Source organism: Sapajus apella, unplaced genomic scaffold (genome assembly GCF_009761245.1).
Source record: "Sapajus apella isolate SASKATOON/1434 unplaced genomic scaffold, GSC_monkey_1.0 scaffold22, whole genome shotgun sequence".
NCBI lineage: Eukaryota > Metazoa > Chordata > Mammalia > Primates > Cebidae > Sapajus > Sapajus apella.
In genome coordinates this window covers 15,731,176-15,752,205 of record NW_022436962.1, presented here as the reverse complement: position 1 = coordinate 15,752,205, position 21,030 = coordinate 15,731,176, and the positions used below count along the sequence as shown (strand labels likewise).

The window sequence follows — 21,030 nt, the reverse complement described above, 5'->3', positions numbered from 1 at the left end:
TCCTCCCCACTCCCAAAGATGTAATCTAGGGTAATTACAGGATTAATAGGAAATTGTCAAATCATATAATTTCCCTTCCCGGTTCAAGGGGAAAAAATACAAAGAAAAATAAAAGAAAAGGCAGAAGAAGAAAAGGAGACATTTGAAATCCTTATCTTTTCTTCATTTTCATTTTTCTTTCTCCTTCTGACTTCAGAGAATAAAATAAACCAGAAAAGATTACACAAAAGCAAGGAAAATATCTGTTATTGGAGCGAACCCCTTGATCAGAGAAGTGCTGGCATTCTGATGTGGCCAATGAGCTTAGTGCCAGGGAAAGGGATCAGATAAATATATTTATATCACTTATACATATGAAATATTTTAAGATGCTAACATAATAAAGACAAATTTTCAACATGTACAGGTAAAAGAAATTATAATGCCACCATTATGAGAGAAAGGCTACCACCAGCGTATGTTTCTTTCCAATCTCTTCCCATATGCATACATTTTTACATACTGTTCATGTCATATATGTACTTTTTGTAACCTGATTTTTTTCTCACTTTACTTCAGATCAAATAAACATTCCATGTGGCAAATTTGTCTGCATGTTTGTAATTTTTTTTTTTTTTTTTGAGACAGGGTAGAACTCTGTTGCTCAGGCTGGAGAGCAGTGGTATCATCATGGCTCACTGTACCCTTGAACTCCTGGGCTGATCCTCCCACTTCAGCCTCTAGAGTAGCTGGTACAAGAGGCGAAAGCCGCTGCACCCAGCCTGCATGCTTGTAATTTTAAAAATGCATAACAGGTTATCCTGTGGCAATAACATATTTTGTTTAGCCATTCAACTATAATTAGACATTTATGTTGCTTACATTTTTTACCCTTAAAATGTTATCATGAACTTTTAATGCATATAGTATTTTTCTCTCTAGTATTTTCAATGATCATCCTAGAATAATTTTCTAGTTGTGGGGAAATTGAGTCAAAACTGATGACTCTTTTATGGTCTTGAAAGTGACAGTAAAACTGCTTTCCAGCAGGTCAGTGCCAATTTACAATGAAGCCAGTGAAACACGTGAGCACTAATTTCACCACACTGTCACCAGCATTTGATATTACTACTTTTTATGTTGTTAATTTAAAAAGGATTCTTATTTTAACATGTATTTTTCCTGTATATATTTTTCTTATTTCTTCTGCTGGGAAATACCATTTCATGTCACTTCTGCAATTTACCTTTGCAAACTGTCTCAGTATTTTTCTTATTCTTTTCCATGGGCAGTATATTAACGCTTTCTCATACACACTGTATTTATCCAATCTGTTTGTTTTACATTTCTGGCTATACTGTCATCTAAAACAATTTAGCCCTTTTATGTAGATCAGATCTTATCAAGGCCATTTCTCCTATTACAAGTAGCCTTATACAATCTCTTTGTCTTAGTTCCACCACTTTATTTTATTTTATGTATTTATTTGAGATAAGGTCTTGCTCTGTTGCCCAGGCTGGAGTGCAGTGGTGCAATCATAGCTCACTCCAGCCTCAAACTCCTCCTGCGTCAGCCTCCTGAGTAACTGGGACTACAGGTGTGCACCACCACACTCAGCTAGTTGATTTCTTTCCATTTTAGGTAGAGATGGGGGTCTCACTATGTTGCCGGTGCTTCCAGGACTAAAACGAGGATTTAATTCTGCTTTAGCTCTCTGATTTTCATTTCTGTATCTAGCTATTTAATCCATTTTGATGTATGATATTTACATCAAATTGACCTCTGCCCTAAATGCTACCTAGTTAACCAAGACTAAATATATTTTAAGAAGCACTTCCATAACACAAGGCAATAGACTATGCCTATAAAAAGAGTTCTTGTGTGCCGGGGCATGGTTCCAGGCTCCCTGGGGAGAGACAGGGAGGGTGCAGCCCCAAAAGACTTAAAATGTGAGGTGGCTCAGTGAGAAAAGTGGGCATGACCAGAATAAAGCGTGGGAGTGCACAGGAACGTTCCCGAGATGTTTTTACCTTGCCCTTTCCGTGCATATAAAACTCTGGGGAATGAAATCGCTTCTGAAAATAATAATCCCTTGACCCAGAGGTTTTCCTAGCTCGTTAGAGTCCTTTTAGTGCTTCAAGAATGAGGGCTCTCAGCTGACCTAGGGCAATGAGCACCCGCTGTGTGTATGTAGAGTGTTGTGCTAGGCACCTGTGTGGGTAGCTGTGTGGGATGCAAAATAGTCCCGAGGCAACCACGCGTTAAGCTGAGTGCTGAAATAAAAGGGAGATGAGTTTAATCTGAGCAGATAACCCAGCGTAGCGCTGGCTCTGCTGCTGAGCTTTGCTGATGTGGAGTGTGGCGCTGCGACTCATGGGCTGTGTCCACCTTCTGTCTTCCTCCCCTCCTTTCAGTTGGCCGAAGCTTCTGATCACACAGACAAGAACCTCCGCTCGCTTTCCTGCTGGCAGCAAGGCAGCCAAGTTCACTCAAGCTCTCTCACAGCGTTTGCAAGAATGGGTCCGTAAGCCTGGCGGCTGGCAGGTACACTCATTTGAGATTTTAAAAGGAATAGGAAATGCCTGTCCCCCATGCCCACTGCTGCCCACGAACTTGAAGACCCAAGCGACCATACTCGGTAGGCACTTGTGCCCTTCTGGTCTGGTTCCCTCTCGCCCATCCACATTCGCGGTTATCTTTCTTTCCCGGTGCTCACAGCATGCAGACCACAGCCCCTAGCCGCTAGTGTTTCCCTTGCTAGGACCACATGTAAGTGTCTTGGCTTCGCAATTTTGATGGGCAGGCAGGTGGACCGGTACTTGCCCCACTTCAACCCGGTCCCCAGCTTTGGCTCAAGCGGATAAATCTTGAAAAAGGATCTGGGCTATTTAACGGTGGCATGGCGGGTCCAGATCCCCAAACCTGTCACTAGCGACGTCCCACATGGCAGATTCCCTCTCAGCGAAGCCCGTCACCGTTTCTGTCCGGGACACCCCTCTGCCCACCCTCCGCTCTGGGAATTCACCCTCGGGGCCTCCCCGCCTCGCTCCCTCCCATAGCCCGGCGGGACCCGGGACAAGAAGGGCAGGCGCTACCCGCAGAGTCCCTGGGGCAGCCGCGGCTCTGGGTGCCCGGTGGGACTCGGTGAAGCCGCTGTCCTCGCCCCAGGGCCGCGCCTCCGGGGCCGCGGGAGGAGCGACAGTGGCGCTCGGATGTCTGATCGCCGCGGAGAAAGTCCATCGGGACAGTGACCCCTGCGCTGCGGGGCGGGCACAGGGCGTGGCTGACGCGCAGGAAGATGCCGCGATGGGACCGGGGAAAAAAACACGGACTCCAAAACACCCACTGTGTTTCTCAGCCAGAGTTCCCCGGGAGCGGCCGAAGGACCCCAAAGGCTGGGTGGCACCCCCCTGACCTCCAGCCGCCCTGGCGTCGCCTCGCGTGGGTGGGCTTCGCGTTTCCTCCGGGGTTTCGGAGCCACCACGTGACTTCCACGAAGCGCAGGCCCAGGCGGAAAGTGCGGCAGGGGTGGGATTTGGGACCCCGAGGTGCGGAGAGAGGGCGGGCAGAGGAGGAAACGAGGCGGGGGTGGGAGAAAGAGGGCGGGGCAGACGTGGGACGGGAAGGACGGCGGTCGGGACTGGCGCGCGGGGACACCGGGCGGACGAGCGGAGCGGCAGGGAGAGGGGAGAGCGGGAAGCCCGAGGGGGCGGGGCTGGCGCGGGGCTGCGGGTGCAGCACGAGGATGCCCACGGCGGGACAGCGCCCGTAGGCAGCCCCGCGGGTAGGGCGCGCGGGTGGGCGGGTGGGGCAGGAGGAGCACCCGGCATGTCGCAAGGTCTCCCGGCCGCCGGCAGTGTCCTGCAGAGGAGCGTCGCCGTGCCCGGGAACCAGCCCCAGCCGCAGGTAGAGGGTGAGAGGCTCAGGGAGGGCCGTGGGGTGCGGGGAAGCAGACGCGATGCGGCGGGGGGGGGGCGAGGAGGTGGGTGTCAGGGTTCGGTGGTGGTGACCACAAAGGTGGGGGGCGCGGCCAGAGACGAGCGGAGTAGGGCGTGAGGGAGTGGGGGCGATCCAGAGACCCTGGCATGCGCACAGTGGCCATGGCGCCTGGAATGGCTCCTGAGCCGGCTCCTGCGCCCTCTGTGGGGGAGAAGTCCGAGGGCGCCGACTCCTGGCTGGGCCGGGCATGGCCGGCGCTCCCCGGCACGTGGGCTTCTCACTGTCCCGGGGGCCGCTCCATCCTAGTGTAGCCGGCTACTGGCATCCCACCCTCCACGCCTGTAGCCCTTCCGGGCCACCCCGGGAATGGGCAGCCGCGGGAATGCAGAAACTGGGACTGGTCAACCTGGGAGGGGGGACCCACAGTGGGCAGACTCTGCCCCCAGCTGGTGGAAACCCTTCACCCCCCTTCCAGTCAGCGGTCCCTAGGCAGCGTGTACAGCTGCGCACTCAGGAAACAGACCGGATTGGCCGCAGGGACAGCTATCTGGAAACTTTCCCTGGGTCTTTGCCACCTGTCTTTTCGTTCTTACTCCCCACCTTCCCAATTCAGCGCCCAGCACATGTCATCGGGTGTCACTGGAGTGTCACAGAGATCTGAGTTTGGACCTCCGCTTTGCCACACGCAGGCTGAGCAGCTTTGAGCAATTTGTTTAACCTGTCGGAGCCTCTGTTTCCCCATCTATAAAATGAATATACTAACATCAACCTCTCAGAATTTTTGAGACTGAATGAAATATGGTTAATAACAATACCATCTTTAACTTTTGCTTACTATCTCTCACTTTCTGTCTTGATTAAATGTTTCTGCTGGGTTGGCAGGCTGTGACCATGATGATGAGTCCAGTTTAGAGTCAGCTCTAGTTTAGAGTCAGCTCCCCGAGGGCAGCATGCAGGCTGCTTTCTTGTGCCTGTAACTTTTTGATTATGGAGAACAAAGAGGCACGAAAAGCACTATGCAGAATACATTTATTTTTAAGCAGCAACTTCAGCAAAGGCAGGTAACTTCTTGAGGGCATACTGTGTGCTGGGAGCTTTAGGACAAAGTCTCATTTCATCATATCCTAATCCTAAGCATTAGGCTGTTGGCACCAAGTCTGCAGAGTTCACTGGCCCTTTGTTTAGTGCTTGTATCTCAAGTGTCTAGGACAGTGTCTGGCACATGGTGAGCGCTCAGTTAATACATATTGAGAGAATGAATGAATCATGCTTGCAATAAATGAGAAAAATGAAAACTCAAGAGAATTTAAACCATTTACACAAGACCATGTTGACACTAAGAGACAAAACTAGGATCTGTGTGATTCTAAAGCTAAAGTGCTGTCTTCTGACCACATGTTCCCCTGTAATGTTCTGAGCTTTGTTTATCCAGATTTTTTTGAAGACTGTATTTTTATACCTTGTCTCTGTTCCCTTAAGCTTCTATTTGCTATGTATATTATTTATTCTTCTCTTTTTTATACCCTTATGTTCTTGCATATGCTGAAAATTCTTACCTGCAGTAACTTGGGAAGATGTGTATCTTATTTGGAATACAAGGTGAGATCAAATGATAACTGAAAATATCCATTATTTTGTTATTAATATTTGCATTCCATGCATATTAATAACTGAGTATCTTTCCCATGTTTGTACCTCTTGGCTTTTAAACTCTGTACATGTAGTGTTTTTCCAATTTGGTGGTGTCTTCTCGTGGGGTTCCAGAAAGAAAATACTACTCTACTTTCCATGTTTTCTATAACTGATTGAAGTGTTTTTCCCATGGTGCATTTTTCCACCTGTCTGTTTCATAATCACTCTTGAGGGATTTGACTGAGTTTGGCTAAATCTTACATATAGCTAACAGCTTTCAAGACACATCAAAAATTTTCTTTCTGATTCAGTTCGACTTCTGAAACAAAATGTCAGCCAAGCATTGTTCAAATGAGTACATTGTCAGTGGGGTTTAAGATCATTTGGTGTGTTGCTAGAGTTGTGTGGTTGCAATTAGTTGTAAGTGTGATCGTGATTTGCATGCAGTATCAAAAGTATCTTTTACGCATGGTGGTGTAAGGCCTGGCAAACAGCGAGTTCCAGATAGCAGATCTCTCCCCCGCCCCCTGCCCCCACCCAGCTTTCCAGTCTCAGATGGACAACATTGACACCACAGCTCTTCCAGGCACACGCCCTGTGGGCTAGAGGTTTATGAACGTTGGTTTGGAGACCAACAGACCTGAGTTCCACTTCCCACTCACGCACGTAGTGGCTATAATACCTGGAGCAAGGTCCTTAACCTCTGTGAGTTTCTTATTCCTCATCTTTGAAACGGCAGTCACACTGCACACTCCACACACTCACATGGTGAGTGCTCCTGGGCCAGGGGCTGCTGTGAGCCCACTGTGAGCCCACAACTGCAAAGCAAATGGTGACGTTCAGTGAGCAACGCTAGCGACAAGATGGGGCAGAGAAGGGTAAGGCGAGGGGCCCCGACATCACACCCCACCCAATGTTTTCCCCCAGAGCCCTGAGGATGATGACAGGAAGGTCCGAAGGAGAGAAAAAAACCGCGTTGCTGCTCAGAGAAGTCGGAAGAAGCAGACTCAGAAGGCTGATAAGCTCCATGAGGTGAGACCGTGGTGGGGCAGCCACCTTAGAGCCACAGCCTCCGCCCTTGCACGGGAGCAGGGGCGATGTTACTGTTCTCCTCATCACGATGTCAGCAGCACTCATATCTAATTTCTGCCGGGTCCTTCCAGCCCAGTGTTCTCTCTTTTTGCTCACGGACATGTTCATTTCTCCCTCATCCACTGGGTGCTTCTCATGCTCAAGTTTCTTTCATTATAAAGCAAAACAAAGCCTCTTCCTGACCCTGATCCCTTTCAAGTTCTTGCTCCATTTCTTCCCTTCCCTCACATCCTTGCTTCTTGTTTGGTTTGGTTTTTTTCCTCCAGAGTAATCCCTAACATCCTTGCTTCTTCAAGAGAGTAGTTACACCTGTTGTCTCTGTCCCTGGTTCCTAGTTATTCCCCAGTCCTCTGTGACTTCATTTCTGCTATCCCCTCTCCACCCAAAACACACATATGTGCACACAAACACACACATCCACACAAGTACCCAATGCGCGTGTGTACACACACACGCCCTACAAAAGCTGCTCCCACTGCAGCCACCAGTGTCCTGGCACTGGCCTATCCAGGATGCTCTTTCTGGTCTCATCATCCTTGACCTTGTTAGAACATTTGACACTTTTGACCCATCTCTTCTTAAAGCCTCCCCCTCTTTTGCTTCCAAAAGACCACATGTTCTAGTTTTCCTGATCCTCTTCAATATTTTTCTCCATTTCTTTTTTAGCTTTCCATCCTCTAGTTCTTAAATGTTGGTGATGACCAGTGTTTCAAACTCTGCCCTTTTTTTTTTTCTTTTCTCATCCTGGAGGATTTAATCTATTAATCTGTTCTCCCAGCATCAGCTCCCAACATTGATTACTCCAGGCAGGCCCTCTGTCCTGCACCCTAGACTCCGTAACTTCAGCATCTGCTGAGCTGTTTCCCCGTGGGTCCACTGCAGGCTCCTGTGCTGTACCACATCCATAAGAGTGTTATTGTCCATTTACCCTGAGACTTTCTCTTTTCATTGTCTTCAAAAAACAGGAAGGTATGGCAGGAGACAGCTAAACTAAATAGTTAATTAATGTAGTTAGTGGAGCAAACCATCTTTCTTCTCACTCAAATCAGAAGCCTAGGATTTACCCTAAGCTATTCCTTTTCCCTCTACCCTCGTGCATACACCTGCATAATCCCACAGTTGGGGCATGGAGACGCTCCATATCAGGAACTGGTCTCAAAAGCATGCAAGGATCTATCTGAAGAATGGGTGGCTGTTCCATGTCCTTCTCTTTGTCCAAGTTGGTGTGCCTAATTAAAGATTTTAGTTTAGCTCTCTTCTGCCATACTTCCTTGTTATTTTTATTTATTTTTTTTTTGAGACAGGATCTTGCTCTGTTGCCCCTGCTGGAGTGTGGTGGCATGATGATGGCTCACTGCAGCCTCCACCTCCCAGACTCAAGCAATCCTCCCACCTCTGCCCATATTTTTGTAGTTTTGTAAAGATGGGGTTTTGCTATGTTGCCCAGGGTAGTCTCAAACCCCTGGACACAAGTGATTCAATTGCCTTGGCCCCATAGAGTGTTGGGATTATAGGCATGAGGAATTGTGCCAGGTCTCCTGCCATACTTGTCTCAGCAAGGCCATTCTGGGGCATTGGCAATACAGAGACTCTGAGGTGTGTTGGGGAGAGCAGAGGAAAAGGGCAAGCTCTTAAATCTCTACCAATGAACAGAGAACAAATTTAGAATGCACATACTGCACAGAGAGGTGACCCTCTGATACACAGTCACAGTGTGGCATAAATCATAAACATCAGATTCTTTCCTGGAAGTAAGAAGGCTGGGCCTTAGACAGGGGTCTCTAGACTAGCATCACGGAAGGTCCTTCGCAACCTTTGTTCTGCAGAATTTCCACAGAATAATGGCAATGCCCTTTGCCTCCTTTCTTCCTTCCCTCTTGCTCCTGAAGCAATTGTGGTTCTAGCGTCCTGTTACCAAAGAGGCCCCAGAGGGGACCTGTGGCTCCCAGCTAGTGCATGGCCCTGTATTCAGACATGTGCTGCTGGATGGCCAAGACGTTACCCCTCAAGAAGCTCCTAGTCCCAGCCAGGTGCTTTAATATTTTTAAAAACTAGTCTTAAAAAAACATCAGTTGTAAATCTGGACTGAATATGTACCCGGAGGACAAGATCTTGGACAAGATCTTTCATGGAACAAGGTTGAGTAAGTAGATCCATTTCACAAATACGAAGACGTTCCCACTGAGTCACAAAGAGAGATGGAAGAGATCCTGCCTTGCCTGTCAGTGGGAAGCCTAGAATTTCCCAAGGAAAGGATGTTAATTTCCTACTGCTACTGAAACAAGCTCTCACACATTTGGTGGTTTAAAACAACACAAATTTACGATCTTAGAGTTTTGGCAGTCACACGTCAGCAGTGGGGCACACTGGGTCAAAATGAAGATGGCAGCAGGGCTGCCTTCCTTCTGGAGGTTCTGGAGAAGATTCGTTTTCTTGCTCTTTCCAGCTTCCAGAGGCTTCAGTGTTCCTGGGCTGGTGGTCCCCTTTCATCTTCAAAGCCAGCAATGGCTGGTTGCATCTTTCTCAGGCTATGTTACTCTGGCGCTGTTTTCATTGTCACATCTTCTATGACTCCCTGACACCCTCTTTCACTTACAAGGACCCTATGATGGCACTGGGACTGCCTGGATAACTCAGGATAGTCTCCCCATCTCACGCTTCTTAGTCACATCTGCATAGTCCCTTTTGCTGTGTAAGGTGACATAGTCACAGGTTCAAGAGATTAAAATGTAGATTTCTGTGAGGGGCAATTATGCTGCCTACCACAGAAGGTAATGTAAATATAGAACTTTACTACAGTATCAAAAAAGGTACATGTATGAAGCGTTGGCTCTCTTGTGCTTTCTCTCACTGCTGCGTTTGATAACTGAGTGAACCAGGTGCCTGGGAACTTCAGAGTGGTGCCACATTTACCCCCAACCAATTTCTTTCAGAACCGTGGGGTAGAGACCCCTTCTTTAGGGTCCCCAGTCTGCTCTCCAGCCCAGTGACTGTGTTGTATGACAGTGATGCCAGCTGCCCTTTTCAGAAATGGGGCAGGTTGATCTGAAGTCCAGACCCTCCATGGAAGAGCCACTTCTCCTCTCTCTCTGTGGGGCTGAAGGAATGGCTCAGGATTACCCACCACTGGCAGATCACCTCAGCAAGGCCAGTTTTATTGAGAAACTCAGGGCCAAAGAGGCCAGGACCCCAGAGCTATAGCTTCACCTTAGCCTTACTAGCTATACACATGTGTCACTGGTCACAAGTGGGTGTGAGGAAGCAGGTGACTGACTTAGGAAAATGGAAATATATCCCAAACCTTCTGCAGAACCAGAGGAACATGATCTCTGAACCAAAGGGTACCACGTGAGTAATCCCTTCCCTGGTCCTTCCCAGCCTCCTTCCAGGAGGGCATGGTAGCTGTGGGGATCTACATTCTTCATGGCCAACAGTTAGTGGCAGGACATAGGATGACTACATCTACCATTGGAGGCGAGGGATCTGGCTTAAAAATAGCGTAAAGAACACTTTTCCCAAGCTCCAGTGAGTTAAGCATAGGGCACCTTGCACACAGCTGTGGGTCATGACAGAAAGCCCCTTAGGACCCCTGGACCTCCCAGGCCAGCCTAGGATGAGGACATCACGCATAGGAACCTTTTCAAATCTGGAGTGAGGCCAGCTCATTGGGAGACACTAAGGGGTCCAGAAAACAGCCACTGCCTGCTGCTCCCTGGAGACTGTAGCCCATCAAAAGGGCTTTCTTCATCTGTTCCTCTTTCCCACACTGCAGGGGTTGCATTCCGAAATATCTCAAGTAACTCAAGCTCTTTACTTGCACGTCTTACATATCCTGATATTTGGAAGATATTTGGAGCAAGACTTGTTTAAAATTTCCACTTTTTAGCCAGGCACAGTGGCTCATGCCCGTAATCCCAGTACTTCGGGAGGCTGAGGTGGGTGGATCACTTGAGCCAGGAGTTCAAGACCAACCTGGCCAACATGGCCTATCTCTACTAAAAATGTGAAAATTAGCTGGGTATGGTGGCGGCCACCTGTTATCCCAGCTACTTGGGAGGCTGAGGCAGGAGAATCGCTTGAACCCAGGAGGTGGAGATTGCAATGAGCCAAGATTGTGCCACTGCACTCCAGCCTAGGCAACAAGAGCGAGACTCTGTCTCAAACAATTAAAACAAAATTTCCACCTTTCTTTCCTCACCTTACTCACATATTCCACCTGTGAGAACATGTGAGGAAGGTGAGGAGAGAAACACCCTGAGAAACTTGCTCCGGCTGGAGTTTTTTGGCCAGTTCCCTTCCCTCCTTGTTCTCCATCTCCAAAGTCCTAGAAGTGTCTGTCAAGGCTGGACCTTTGTGGAGGGGAGAATGGGGGAGGAGGCTGCACAGGCCAAGCCAGAGAGGCAGGGGCTGGGGTTCCCCTTCAGGTAGAGTTTTCTGGGCAGTGGTTGCTGGCAGTTGGACTACAGTGATGAGAAGCCATTCCTAACATATGTCTGTATACCTCAGAGTTCACTGTAGGCTTTCAAATCATCCCCCCAACCCGCTCACACCTCCCATGGGGATTTTGACCTGCATTCATCTCTGAACATCAGGCACATGCCAAAGTCCACGCTGACAAACGAGAACCAAAGTGAACAGTCAGGGTCTCGTCTCAACTAAGCTGAAAGGTGGCTCAGAAGTGGGTCAGCCTGGTTCAGCCAGGCACCCCAAAGGTGTAAGACTGAGAAAGAATTTTGAGTCAGAAAAGGAAAGCAGCAGTGCCATCCTCAGGAGCCCCAAATGTCACAAACTGATGAATGGCTTGGGCAATGTGATTGTGGTGTGTGTTGCCATGGCTTTTTCAGATATTGCATGTTCTAAGAGAAAGCTTCATGCCAGCACCCACGTGGTTTAGAAACTGAGTATGACACTCGTCTATACAGCCCTTGCTGGTAACATGATTTTTGCTGGGAAGTGCATCAGTGAAGGCTTAGGAATAGACTTTTTCTAAGGCCCCGAGATCTTATGGCTTTTTACTTCTGGTAACCCCCGTGGGGAAATCTGGACCCAGGCACTACCAACCAAAAGCGGAACTGTTGATGCTACCAGAGAGTTGCAGTTGACCTTGAAGTTAGGAGTCAGATCCCAAGTCTGTGTGACCTTGGAAAAGTCACTGTACCTCTCAGAGCTTCCGTTTTCTAACTTGTGAAACGGGGTCTGTGTGTGGCTGTGCCTTCCTGGTGGCCTGTTCCTACTTCTTTCCTTCTCACCTTAGTTGTCATCTCTGGTCCCTGGTACCCACTTCTTTACCAGTCCTTGATGCTGTCTTCAGTCTCAGAGGCACCCTGGACCCTGCATACCCCCAGGCAGCCCCTTGACCCCAGTCACCTGCTCTTAGATGCCCAGAACAGGGCTTCTCAGCCTCAGCACTGTTGACATGTGGGCAGCAGAACTCCTTGTCACTGGGGGCTGTCCTGTGCACTGCAGGACGTTGAACAGCATCCTGGCCTCTATCCACGTGATGCAGTAGCATACCCCACCGGCTGTGATAACCCAAACCACCTCCAAACACTGCTGGTGTTCCCTGCAGACTGGCACAGTTGCCCTACTTGAGAACCACTGCCTTAGGCAGCTTAATTTCTGAGGCAGAGCTGGGATCCACCGTGATTCCACCACTTCTAATTTTTAGGTGTCTGCTTTGAAACTGTCCCGGCAAATATCCAGAGTGGCAGTACAGTAACTTCAAACCCTCTGTAGCAAAGCAGTTGGAACTTGGCAGAATTTGAGCTACATGGGTCACATTTTTGGAAATAATAAAGGGTTTAATGTTCTTTGTTTACTTTTTATTGGCATTAAATCCAGTAATTTCTTCCGGGTGTGAGGAGAGTTTCATTCCTTCCCGCTTTGCTCCCATTCAGTGCTCTCTGCCCTCTTCATTCTTCCCTCCCAGCTCCTCTCTTTATTTTTGTAGGACTTGTCTCACCTAAAAATTTTGACTTCTCTTCTTCTTATTCCCTCAGCTCAATAAAAGTCCCTCATCAGGTTCATGAGTATAATTTAAATCCTAGAAGAGAAAGTCCCTGTGGCAGATGAGGGGCCCACAGGGCACCGGTGACAGACAGCTCTGCAGACTCTGGGCAGGGGTTTGGGATGGCAGTGGGACCTCAGGGAGGCCACAGGGCTGCGCGCAGCTTCCAGAGACAAAGCTGGGAAGCTCAGAGTGTCTTGCCGCAGAATTCAGTCTATGTAGAAAGGCAGCTTGGAATATTCTACCAAAGGAAGAGAGCCTCCCATCCTTTGGAATTTACCTAAAATGTTAGCATGTTGGAACTATTCAAATGTACTCCCTATCTTACTTGAAAATGAAGGGCATTTCCAGCTGCAGGATGGAGTGTGTGTGTGTGTGTGTGTGTGTGTGTGTGTGTGTGAGAGAGAGAGTGGAGTGTGAGTGTGTGAGTCTGTGTGTGTGACAGAATGTGAGAGGTGTGTGTGACTGTGTGTGTCTATGAGAGTGTGTGACTGTGTTTGAGAGTATGTGTGTGGCTGTGTATGCGTGTGTGTGTATGTGTGTCTCTGGCTGTGTATGAGTGTGTGTATGTGTATGACTGTGACAGTGTGTGTGTGAGAGTGTCTGTGGCTGTGTATGACTGTGTGTGTATGAGAGTGTATGTGTCTCTGGCTATGTATGGGTGTGTGTGTGTATGTGTGTGGCTGTGTATGAATGTATGTGTGCGTGATTGTGTGTGAGAGTATGTGTGGCTGTGTATGAGAGTGTATGTGTGTGAGTGTATGTGTGTGTGACAGTGTATATGACTGGCTATATATGAGTGTGTGAGTGTATGTGTGTGTGACTGTGTGTAAATGTGGCTGTGTAAGTGTATGTGACAATGTGACTGTGTGTGTGTGGCTGTGTATGAGTGTGTCTGTGTGTGTGTGACTGTGTGAGTGTGTGTGACTATGTACATGTGTAAGAGTGTCTGTGGCTGTGTATGAGTGTGTGTGACTGAGTGTGTGTGATTGTGACTGTGTGTCTCTGTGTGACTGTGAGAGTGTTGTGACTGTAACTGAGTGTATACATGTGTATGTGTGTGGCTGTGTATGAGAGTGTGTGTGTGTGACTGTGAGAGTGTGTGGGACTGTGTGTGTGTTTGTCGCTGTGTATGAGAGTGTGTGAGTGTGTGTGTGACTGGGAGTGTATGTGACTGTGTGTGTGTCTGTGGCTGTGTATGAGAGAGAGAGAGAGTGTGTGTGTGTGTGTCTGTGGCTATGTATGAGTGTGTATGTGACTGAGAGTATGTGTGACTCTGTGTGTGGCTGTGTATGAGAGTGTGTGACCGAGTGTGTGTGTGTGTGTGTCTGTGGCTGTGTATGAGAATGTGTGAGTGTGTGGGGCTTTGTGAGTGTGTGTGACTGTAAGTGTGTGTGTCTGTAGCTACGTATGAGTGTGTGTGTGTTTGTATGACTGAGAGCATGAGTGACTGAGTTTGTGTGTGTGGCAGTGGCTGTGTATGAGAGTGTGAGTGTGTGTGTGACTGAGTGTGTGACTGTGTGTGTGACTGTGTATGAGTGTGTGTGTGTGTTTGTGTACATGTGTGTGGTGTGCATGCTGCAGCATTTGTCATCTCTCTGCTGCCTGCAGGTTGCCCTTGACGCCTTGGCTTTCATCCCATCCTCCCATCCAGACTTTCCCCTTGCCCATGGAGGGCTTGTTGCTGGGTTTGTAGACACAATTTCGACTCGAGGACTAGAGCTTGTCAAAGGCCAGAGGAGGGCATGAGGGTTTGGGAGTGGGAGGCAGGGAGGAGGATGGAGGCAGAAAGGGGCCAGTGTCCTGGTGAAGCCACATGGCCCCAGGACAGCCTGCTGCCCTGGAGAGTGCCCCAGACCACCCCAGGAGCCTGCCTGGGGAATGGCTCAGATAGAACCTACAGGCAGCCCCTCCAGACCCCTTGGTTCTGAAAGGGAGGAAGATGCAAGAGTCCCTTCTGAAAGGAAAGGATGGGGTTAAAGAAGAGACAGAGGATGAGGACTGAGGAATCACTGGGCACGTAAATGCTGGTGCTATGGCTCATCAGGCGGGGGTAGAGGAGAGGAGTAGCAGAAGTTTCTAGATCCTTTACATTTCTGATGTTTGGGGAGAGACATTACTTAATATGAGTGAGATTGACTATGATAAAATCGAATAGAACACATATAATAAAAGATGTGGTTCCTGTAGGTGCTGTGGTCAGGGAAGACTTTCTGGAGATGGTGGGCTTGAGCTAGACCCATGCAGAAAAGGAGGAAGGCAGACCAGTTGAAGAAAACTGCATGAGGAAAGGGACAGGGTTGAGAATTTGCATGTGTCTTTGGGGGCTATGAGATCAGATTTCTTTAGAACCTACAGGCAGCCCCTTCAGATATTTCCTTAAAATTACTAGTAAGAGAGAAGTGTGATAAGTAACACAACTGGGCCCTGAGCGTGGGAAATGCATGGTGTGCATGGTACAATAAAGCCTTACTATGAACTAGAAATGAACGAAAACATTTCAGCAAGATTTAAATAAGATTGCCAGACTAAAAAGCGTTCTATTGGCATGGTGCAGAGCTCTGCCATTGGCTGTTTACTGTAGACCTTATTAATGACTGGGATGAAGAAAAGGAAGAATGGGTGTTAAGTTAGTGGCTGACTTAAAGCTATATACTATCATCATTCATGAGATTATGCAACCGAGATTCAAAAAGATTTTCTGATTTTGCTGGGCTGGAAGATGCCCAAATAAGGAATGAAATTGAGTGGAGATAGATGTAAAATACCCTTAAGCTCCATAGCATCCATCATCATCCAAGGACAGACAGGGAAGCAGCACATGCAGATAAAGCGTGCACCTCTCTGCAGGCTCAGGGAGACTCCTCGGCGGCTCGGACCCAGCACAGGAGACGCCACTGCCACACATTTGCCCTTGTCATGGTCCCCAGAATCATGCATTGCATCCGGAGAGCAACATTTTCTGAGATACTCTGGCAAATTGGAGTGTATGCTGGGGAGGGCTCCCAGAAAGACAAAGGAGCTGCAAGTCCTATTGCAAGGAACTCAGGACCTGAGACAGTCCAGTTCAAAGAATACCTAAAGGGAAGTGGTACGGGGCTGTATCCTAACATTTCAAGAACTGTGATGTTGGAAAAAAGCATTGGATTTACCGATGTGTTCTGTTACATGGAACCAAGCCCAATAGGTACATTTGAACGTGAGAGTTTGGATCAGTGCAAAGAGGAGCTTTCTTTTTCTTTTTCTTTACTTTGCCTTTGTCTTGTCTTGTCTGGCTGCCCATCCTTCCTTCCTTCTTTCTTTCTCTTTTTGTTTCTTTCCTTTTCTTTTCTTTTCTTTCTTTCTTTCTTTTTTTTTTTTTTTTTTTTGAGACAGAGTCTCACTCTGTCACCAGGCACCAGGCTGGAGTGCAATGACTCGATCTCGACTCACTGCAACCTCCACCTCCCAGGTTCAAGCAATTCTCCTGCCTCAGCCTCCCGAGTAGCTGGGACTACAGGCGCGTGCCACCACGCCCAACTAATTTTTTTGTGTTTTTAGTAGAGGCGGGGTTTCACCATGTTGGCCAGGATGGTCTTGATCTCTTGACCTCGTGATCCGCCTGCCTCGGCCTCTCAAAGTGCTGGGATTACAGGCGTGAGCCACCGCGCCCGGCTCTTTTTTTTTTTTTTTTTTTTTTTTTGAGTTGGAATCTTTCTCTGTTACTGAGGCTGGAATGCAGTGCTATGATCATGGCTTATTGCAGCCTAGAAATCCTGAGCTCAAGCAATCCTCCTGGTGGAGCCTCCAAGTCCCTGGGACTACAGATATGCATCACCATGCCTGGCTAATTAAAAAAAATTAGAGATGGGGGTCTCACTGTTGCCTGGGCTCCTCTCAAACTCCTGGCCTTAAGTGATCCTCCCACCTTGACCTCCCAAAGTGCTGAGATTACAGGCATGAGCCATTACACCCAGCACACAGGATTTTTCTAGTACAGCAGCTCAGAAATGACAGAGTCCGTCCATTGAGGGGAGAGGTGCCCGGAACAAGTTGGATACGGATAGTTTCTACACTGTGTGGGTTGGGCCAAGGGATCTCCCTGATCCCCTGCAGTTCTACACGTCTATAAACCCTGATGGAGGTGAGTGCTAGAGCGAAGCCAAGGCAAGGGATGGTTTCATTCATTTGTTAGTGCAATCAACAAACATTTGTTATGTTCCAGGTACTGTTCTAGGTGCTGGGGATATAGCCATGAATGCAGCAGAGACCTTCAGAAAGCACATCAGCAGTTGGGGTGGGGACTAACTGCACAGGGGCATCAGGGAATTTTTTGGAGTGATGGAAATGTTCTGTCTATTCATCAACACAGGTGTATACATTTGTCAAAACTCATTGGATTGTACTTAAAATAGATACATTTTGTTTTATGTAAGTGATACCTCAATAAATCATTTCATCCCAGTGAGAGGGAAGAGACACTCATCAGATGGACAAATCCGAGCGGTAGAAGGGACATGCGTAATGAGCCAGTTTTCATGAGCAGGAGGCAAGCATTGTGGTGCGGGAGAACAGAGGAAGGGAACACCACTTCAGAAAGGATTTTGCCCATTCTTTGTCTCCCCCAGGAGTATGAGTGCCTGGAGCAAGAAAACACCATGCTGCGGAGAGAGATCGGGAAGCTGACGGAGGAGCTGAAGCACCTGACAGAGGCACTGAAGGAGCACGAAAAGATGTGCCCACTGCTGCTCTGCCCCATGAACTTTGTGCCAGTGCCTCCCCGGCCAGACCCCGTGGCCGGCTGCCTGCCCCGATGAAGCCGAGGACACTCCTCTGCCCAACGAGGAGGCTTGGTTGTTTTCATACCTGAAAGGAAGGGTTTCCCTTCACAGTTGTATACAGGGGGCACCTGTGGCCAGGCCTCTTCCTAGGCACTCCAGGACCAGCCAGCTGTGTCCCCTGCAGACTGGGCTCAGCACGACGTCCAACAGGCGCCAGACTCACAGAGCCCTTGTGCAGATCCAGCATGGAGGCCACCCTCAGGAGTGGCTTCTCATCCACCCTGGCAGCTAGTGGGTTCTGCTGCTATGCAGAGCCATTCCTCTAGAATTTGGATAATAAAGATGCTTATTGTCTCCCCTTTCTCCAGTTCTTGGAATTTAGAGACACAATACACTTCCTCTTCCTGGAGAGGTCATCTTCTGACTGCTCAGGGTGTTCTGTAGCTCATGGGGCTTACCTCCCTGCCTGGCTGCTCTCCCACAGCCACATCCATGGCAGACAGGGGAGGTGGCTTTAGGGGGCTGTGTTGCCACTTCTAGGCCTTCAGAAGTCTTTGACCCAGCTGGGTCACAGAGGTGCATGCTGGGTGTGACCCGTGTCTGTGTCATGCTTTGCACAGCCTTCCACCTTGGCCAGCTCTCACACCCATGCTGCACTGGCATGGAAGATTTTCTATTCCAGGTTGGTTTTCTCAACTGCACTGTCCACTCCCAGGCCACCGTCTTGTTCTATAAGTTCTTGGGGGATATAGGATAGGGGAGGAACTTTGGATTAGTCTGAATCACAATTGAGTGGAGAAATTTGCCTCTTTATTTACACAGATATTTGGTTTAGATGAGAAGAGGACCAATTTCTTTTCAAAAGCCCTATCTACCCAATTCTCGTCTTTCAGGAAAAACGGAACCAAGCCAGGATGAAGCTGGCCCCAGCAAGGAAAACCAAGTGGGAAGACACTCCCCGTCCTCCAATTCTCTTTTTCCCTGGAAGAGAGATGGTTCTGGAGGGTGGAGCCATTCTGTCATAAAGGGAACAAGAAATAGGAACAGAAAGGAAAGTACTTGGTTGTAAATGTAAATGGTTAAAGAAGAAACAAGAAAGAAATAGAAGGCCGCCCCTCCCAGGGGTGAAGGACTTGCTGACTATTGGCTACTCCTCACAACCCCCGCCCCTTTCCAAGGGAGGGTTCCCCTTCCTTCTGGAGGCCTGCCTGGTCTCTAACGCTCACAGGCTGAAGGCTGCAAACTTGCCCTTGTCAGACGTGTTGGAAGGCTGCTGTTGGAGAGCAGGGCTCATGCCTGCTGGGAGTTGAGGGGCAGAAAGAAGGATTCAAGTTTTTAGTATAAGACACATTAAAATCATCCATTCTGACCCCTCCACTTTGCAGAGGAGGGGCTCAGGTGCAGCGAGGGGAAGAGACTTACTCCAGGTACCCCGCGGGAGAGCAGCAGAACCAGGCTGAGACCTCAGGTGGTCTCCCTTCTGATCCTCTGTGAATTCAGTCAGGCTGATGCAACAAGGAGGTAAACTGGGTGTGACTCAGCTAGTGTGTAAATGTGGTCAATCCTTCCATCCGCGCAGTCCAGATGAGCACCCAGTCTGTGATGGTGGACTTGGAGCCAAGGTCCCAGGGGTCTCTGCAGCTGTGAGTAGGAACATACAAAGTGTGTGCCTGGCACATGCAGGAGCTTTGCAGCTGCTGACTTTCAACTCCAGGAATGTATGGCCCTGCAGGAGTCTCGCCCTGATCCCGCAGAACTTCCAAGTTCTCCAGGGATGTGGACTCCTCTGGCTGCCCTTACTGTCCGCTGACCTGCTCCGACCCTTAAGGCCATTGCTGTTCTACTGCCTGCTCCCCTACTCCACTGAAAACCCCAGGGTGCCCAGGCCCGCTGGCCTCATTGGCCTGAGTATCCTTTAGCCCTGACCAGCCTGACCTCATGTGATCCCTGGCTTCATGTCATCATCCTTGTTAGTCCCCTAGCTTCCATTTGCTGTGAGCCCTCAAGGCCTTGCAGTTCCCCAGCCCCTCTACTCTGGCTGGGAGGCTAGGTAGGAGAGGGTCCATGGGGTATGAGGCAAGGGACTGTGTCCCAGAGGTGACAGTGCATCACTTCCCCACGATTCAGTGTCCAGAACTTAGTCACCTACCCCCATCCAGCTACAAGGGAGGTCAGGAAATGAAATTTAGTCAAGCGCTGAGTGAGAGGAAGAACTGGTCTGTCAGGCTCTACCAGAAGATTGAGCCTTTGCTCCCACCCCCTCACCGGAACTGCCTCCTTGGAGTTCACCAATAAGCTCTGGTGACTAAATCTAATGGTCACATCCCAAGTCTTCTTTTCCTTTACTTCCCAACAGCCTATGACAACGGCTTTACCTTTCTTCTTTGTTCTACCTGCTTCTTCTCAGCCATCAGCTATCCCTATGCTGATAACTTTCCCGTCTGTACCCAGAGCTCAGCTCTCTCTCCAAGGGGCAGACCTGTGGATCCATTCAGCTGCCTGTTAGGTGTCTCTCAGAGGATGTCTCGCAGCGCCTCCCACTCAACATGGCCCAGGATACACTCATGATCTCATTGTCTTCCCCTCAAACATGCTTCTCAATCTGTTTTTACCTGTTTAATCAAAGGTCCATCATCCACCTGGCTAGAAACCTATTGATTTCTCTGTGTTCCCAAGCTAATCTGCCAAGTCCTGTGGATTTTGTCTCCTAAATATCTCCCAGATCCAGCCACTTTGCTGCAATATGTTAATTGCTTTATCTGTGATCAAGAACTTTATTCAAATTAGCCACTGAACTCAGGCATCTTTCTCCCTAGCTGCTGTGTTGAGCTGGAGGTTGAGCTTGTATTTTGGGGAGATCAAGACTGCCTCCACTTTCAATGGGAAAGCAATAAATTTGGAAGCAGGGAACCAAAACGAAGCAGCCCATGATGCTGGGGGTCAAGGCCCCTCTGAGATAACTTGTAATGGGACCACAGTCCTCAAAACCAATGTCCCCTGGGCCTACTCATGCCTGAAAAAGTAAAAATTCTGGAGACTATAAGCCTGAGAAAGTGTTGTATTCTTCCAGGAGGGACTAGAGAAGTAGATAGGCCGCTGAGGACTGGATTTGCATGGTTCTATTCACACTGCCGCTGGCACCAGGCCTTGTGCTGGGCATCTGCATCTCAAGTCTCAGAACAGCTGCCTGCTGGGCTTGGGGAAGGAAGACAGCCTGAGAAAGGCCCCCTCAGCAAAGAAAGTATCAGAGAGGGAGGAAGTCCTTCCTTCACACCCACATAGCCACACCACTTCCTGTCCGCAATCCCACCCTGTATTGCACCAGCCAGCCTTGAACCTTGGGGTTTCCATTCAGTAATCAGGACCCAATTTTGGCCCCAAATCTTGGTTAAGAATGATGACTCTCACAGACAGGAAAGTGAGAATCCCAAAAGCCCCTCTCTTCTTTCCCATCAATGCTAGGGTCTCTGCCCCCGACGGGGGTATTTACTGACACAGGGCTGTGGGCTTTGCCCCAGCAAGAACTAGAAAAAAAAAAAAGGAGCCCTCAGCTATCAGTGAGACCCCTTCCCTCCCTCCCTGGAGGCCCAGGAGGTCCTGGCAGGGTCATCGTGCTGCAGG

General features: G+C 48.9%; 1 protein-coding gene across 4 annotated transcripts; it reads left to right on the top strand.

Annotated features, from left to right (window-relative positions):
* Window positions 1–3,152: 3,152 nt before the first annotated feature.
* BATF3 (basic leucine zipper ATF-like transcription factor 3) lies at window positions 3,153–17,818 on the top strand. 4 transcript variants are annotated; one of them, XM_032289180.1, is made up of 3 exons: window positions 3,153–3,424; window positions 6,478–6,582; window positions 17,257–17,818. In XM_032289180.1, exons 1-3 carry the CDS (start codon window positions 3,278–3,280, stop codon window positions 17,443–17,445), a joined length of 441 nt encoding a protein of 146 aa, XP_032145071.1. In that variant the 5' UTR covers window positions 3,153–3,277; the 3' UTR covers window positions 17,446–17,818. The 4 variants fall into 4 exon arrangements, with proteins under 4 accessions (XP_032145071.1, XP_032145074.1, XP_032145070.1 ...); XM_032289183.1 differs by lacking the exon at window positions 3,153–3,424 and adding an exon at window positions 3,728–3,885; XM_032289179.1 differs by lacking the exon at window positions 3,153–3,424 and adding an exon at window positions 4,070–5,517.
* Window positions 17,819–21,030: the final 3,212 nt, after the last annotated feature.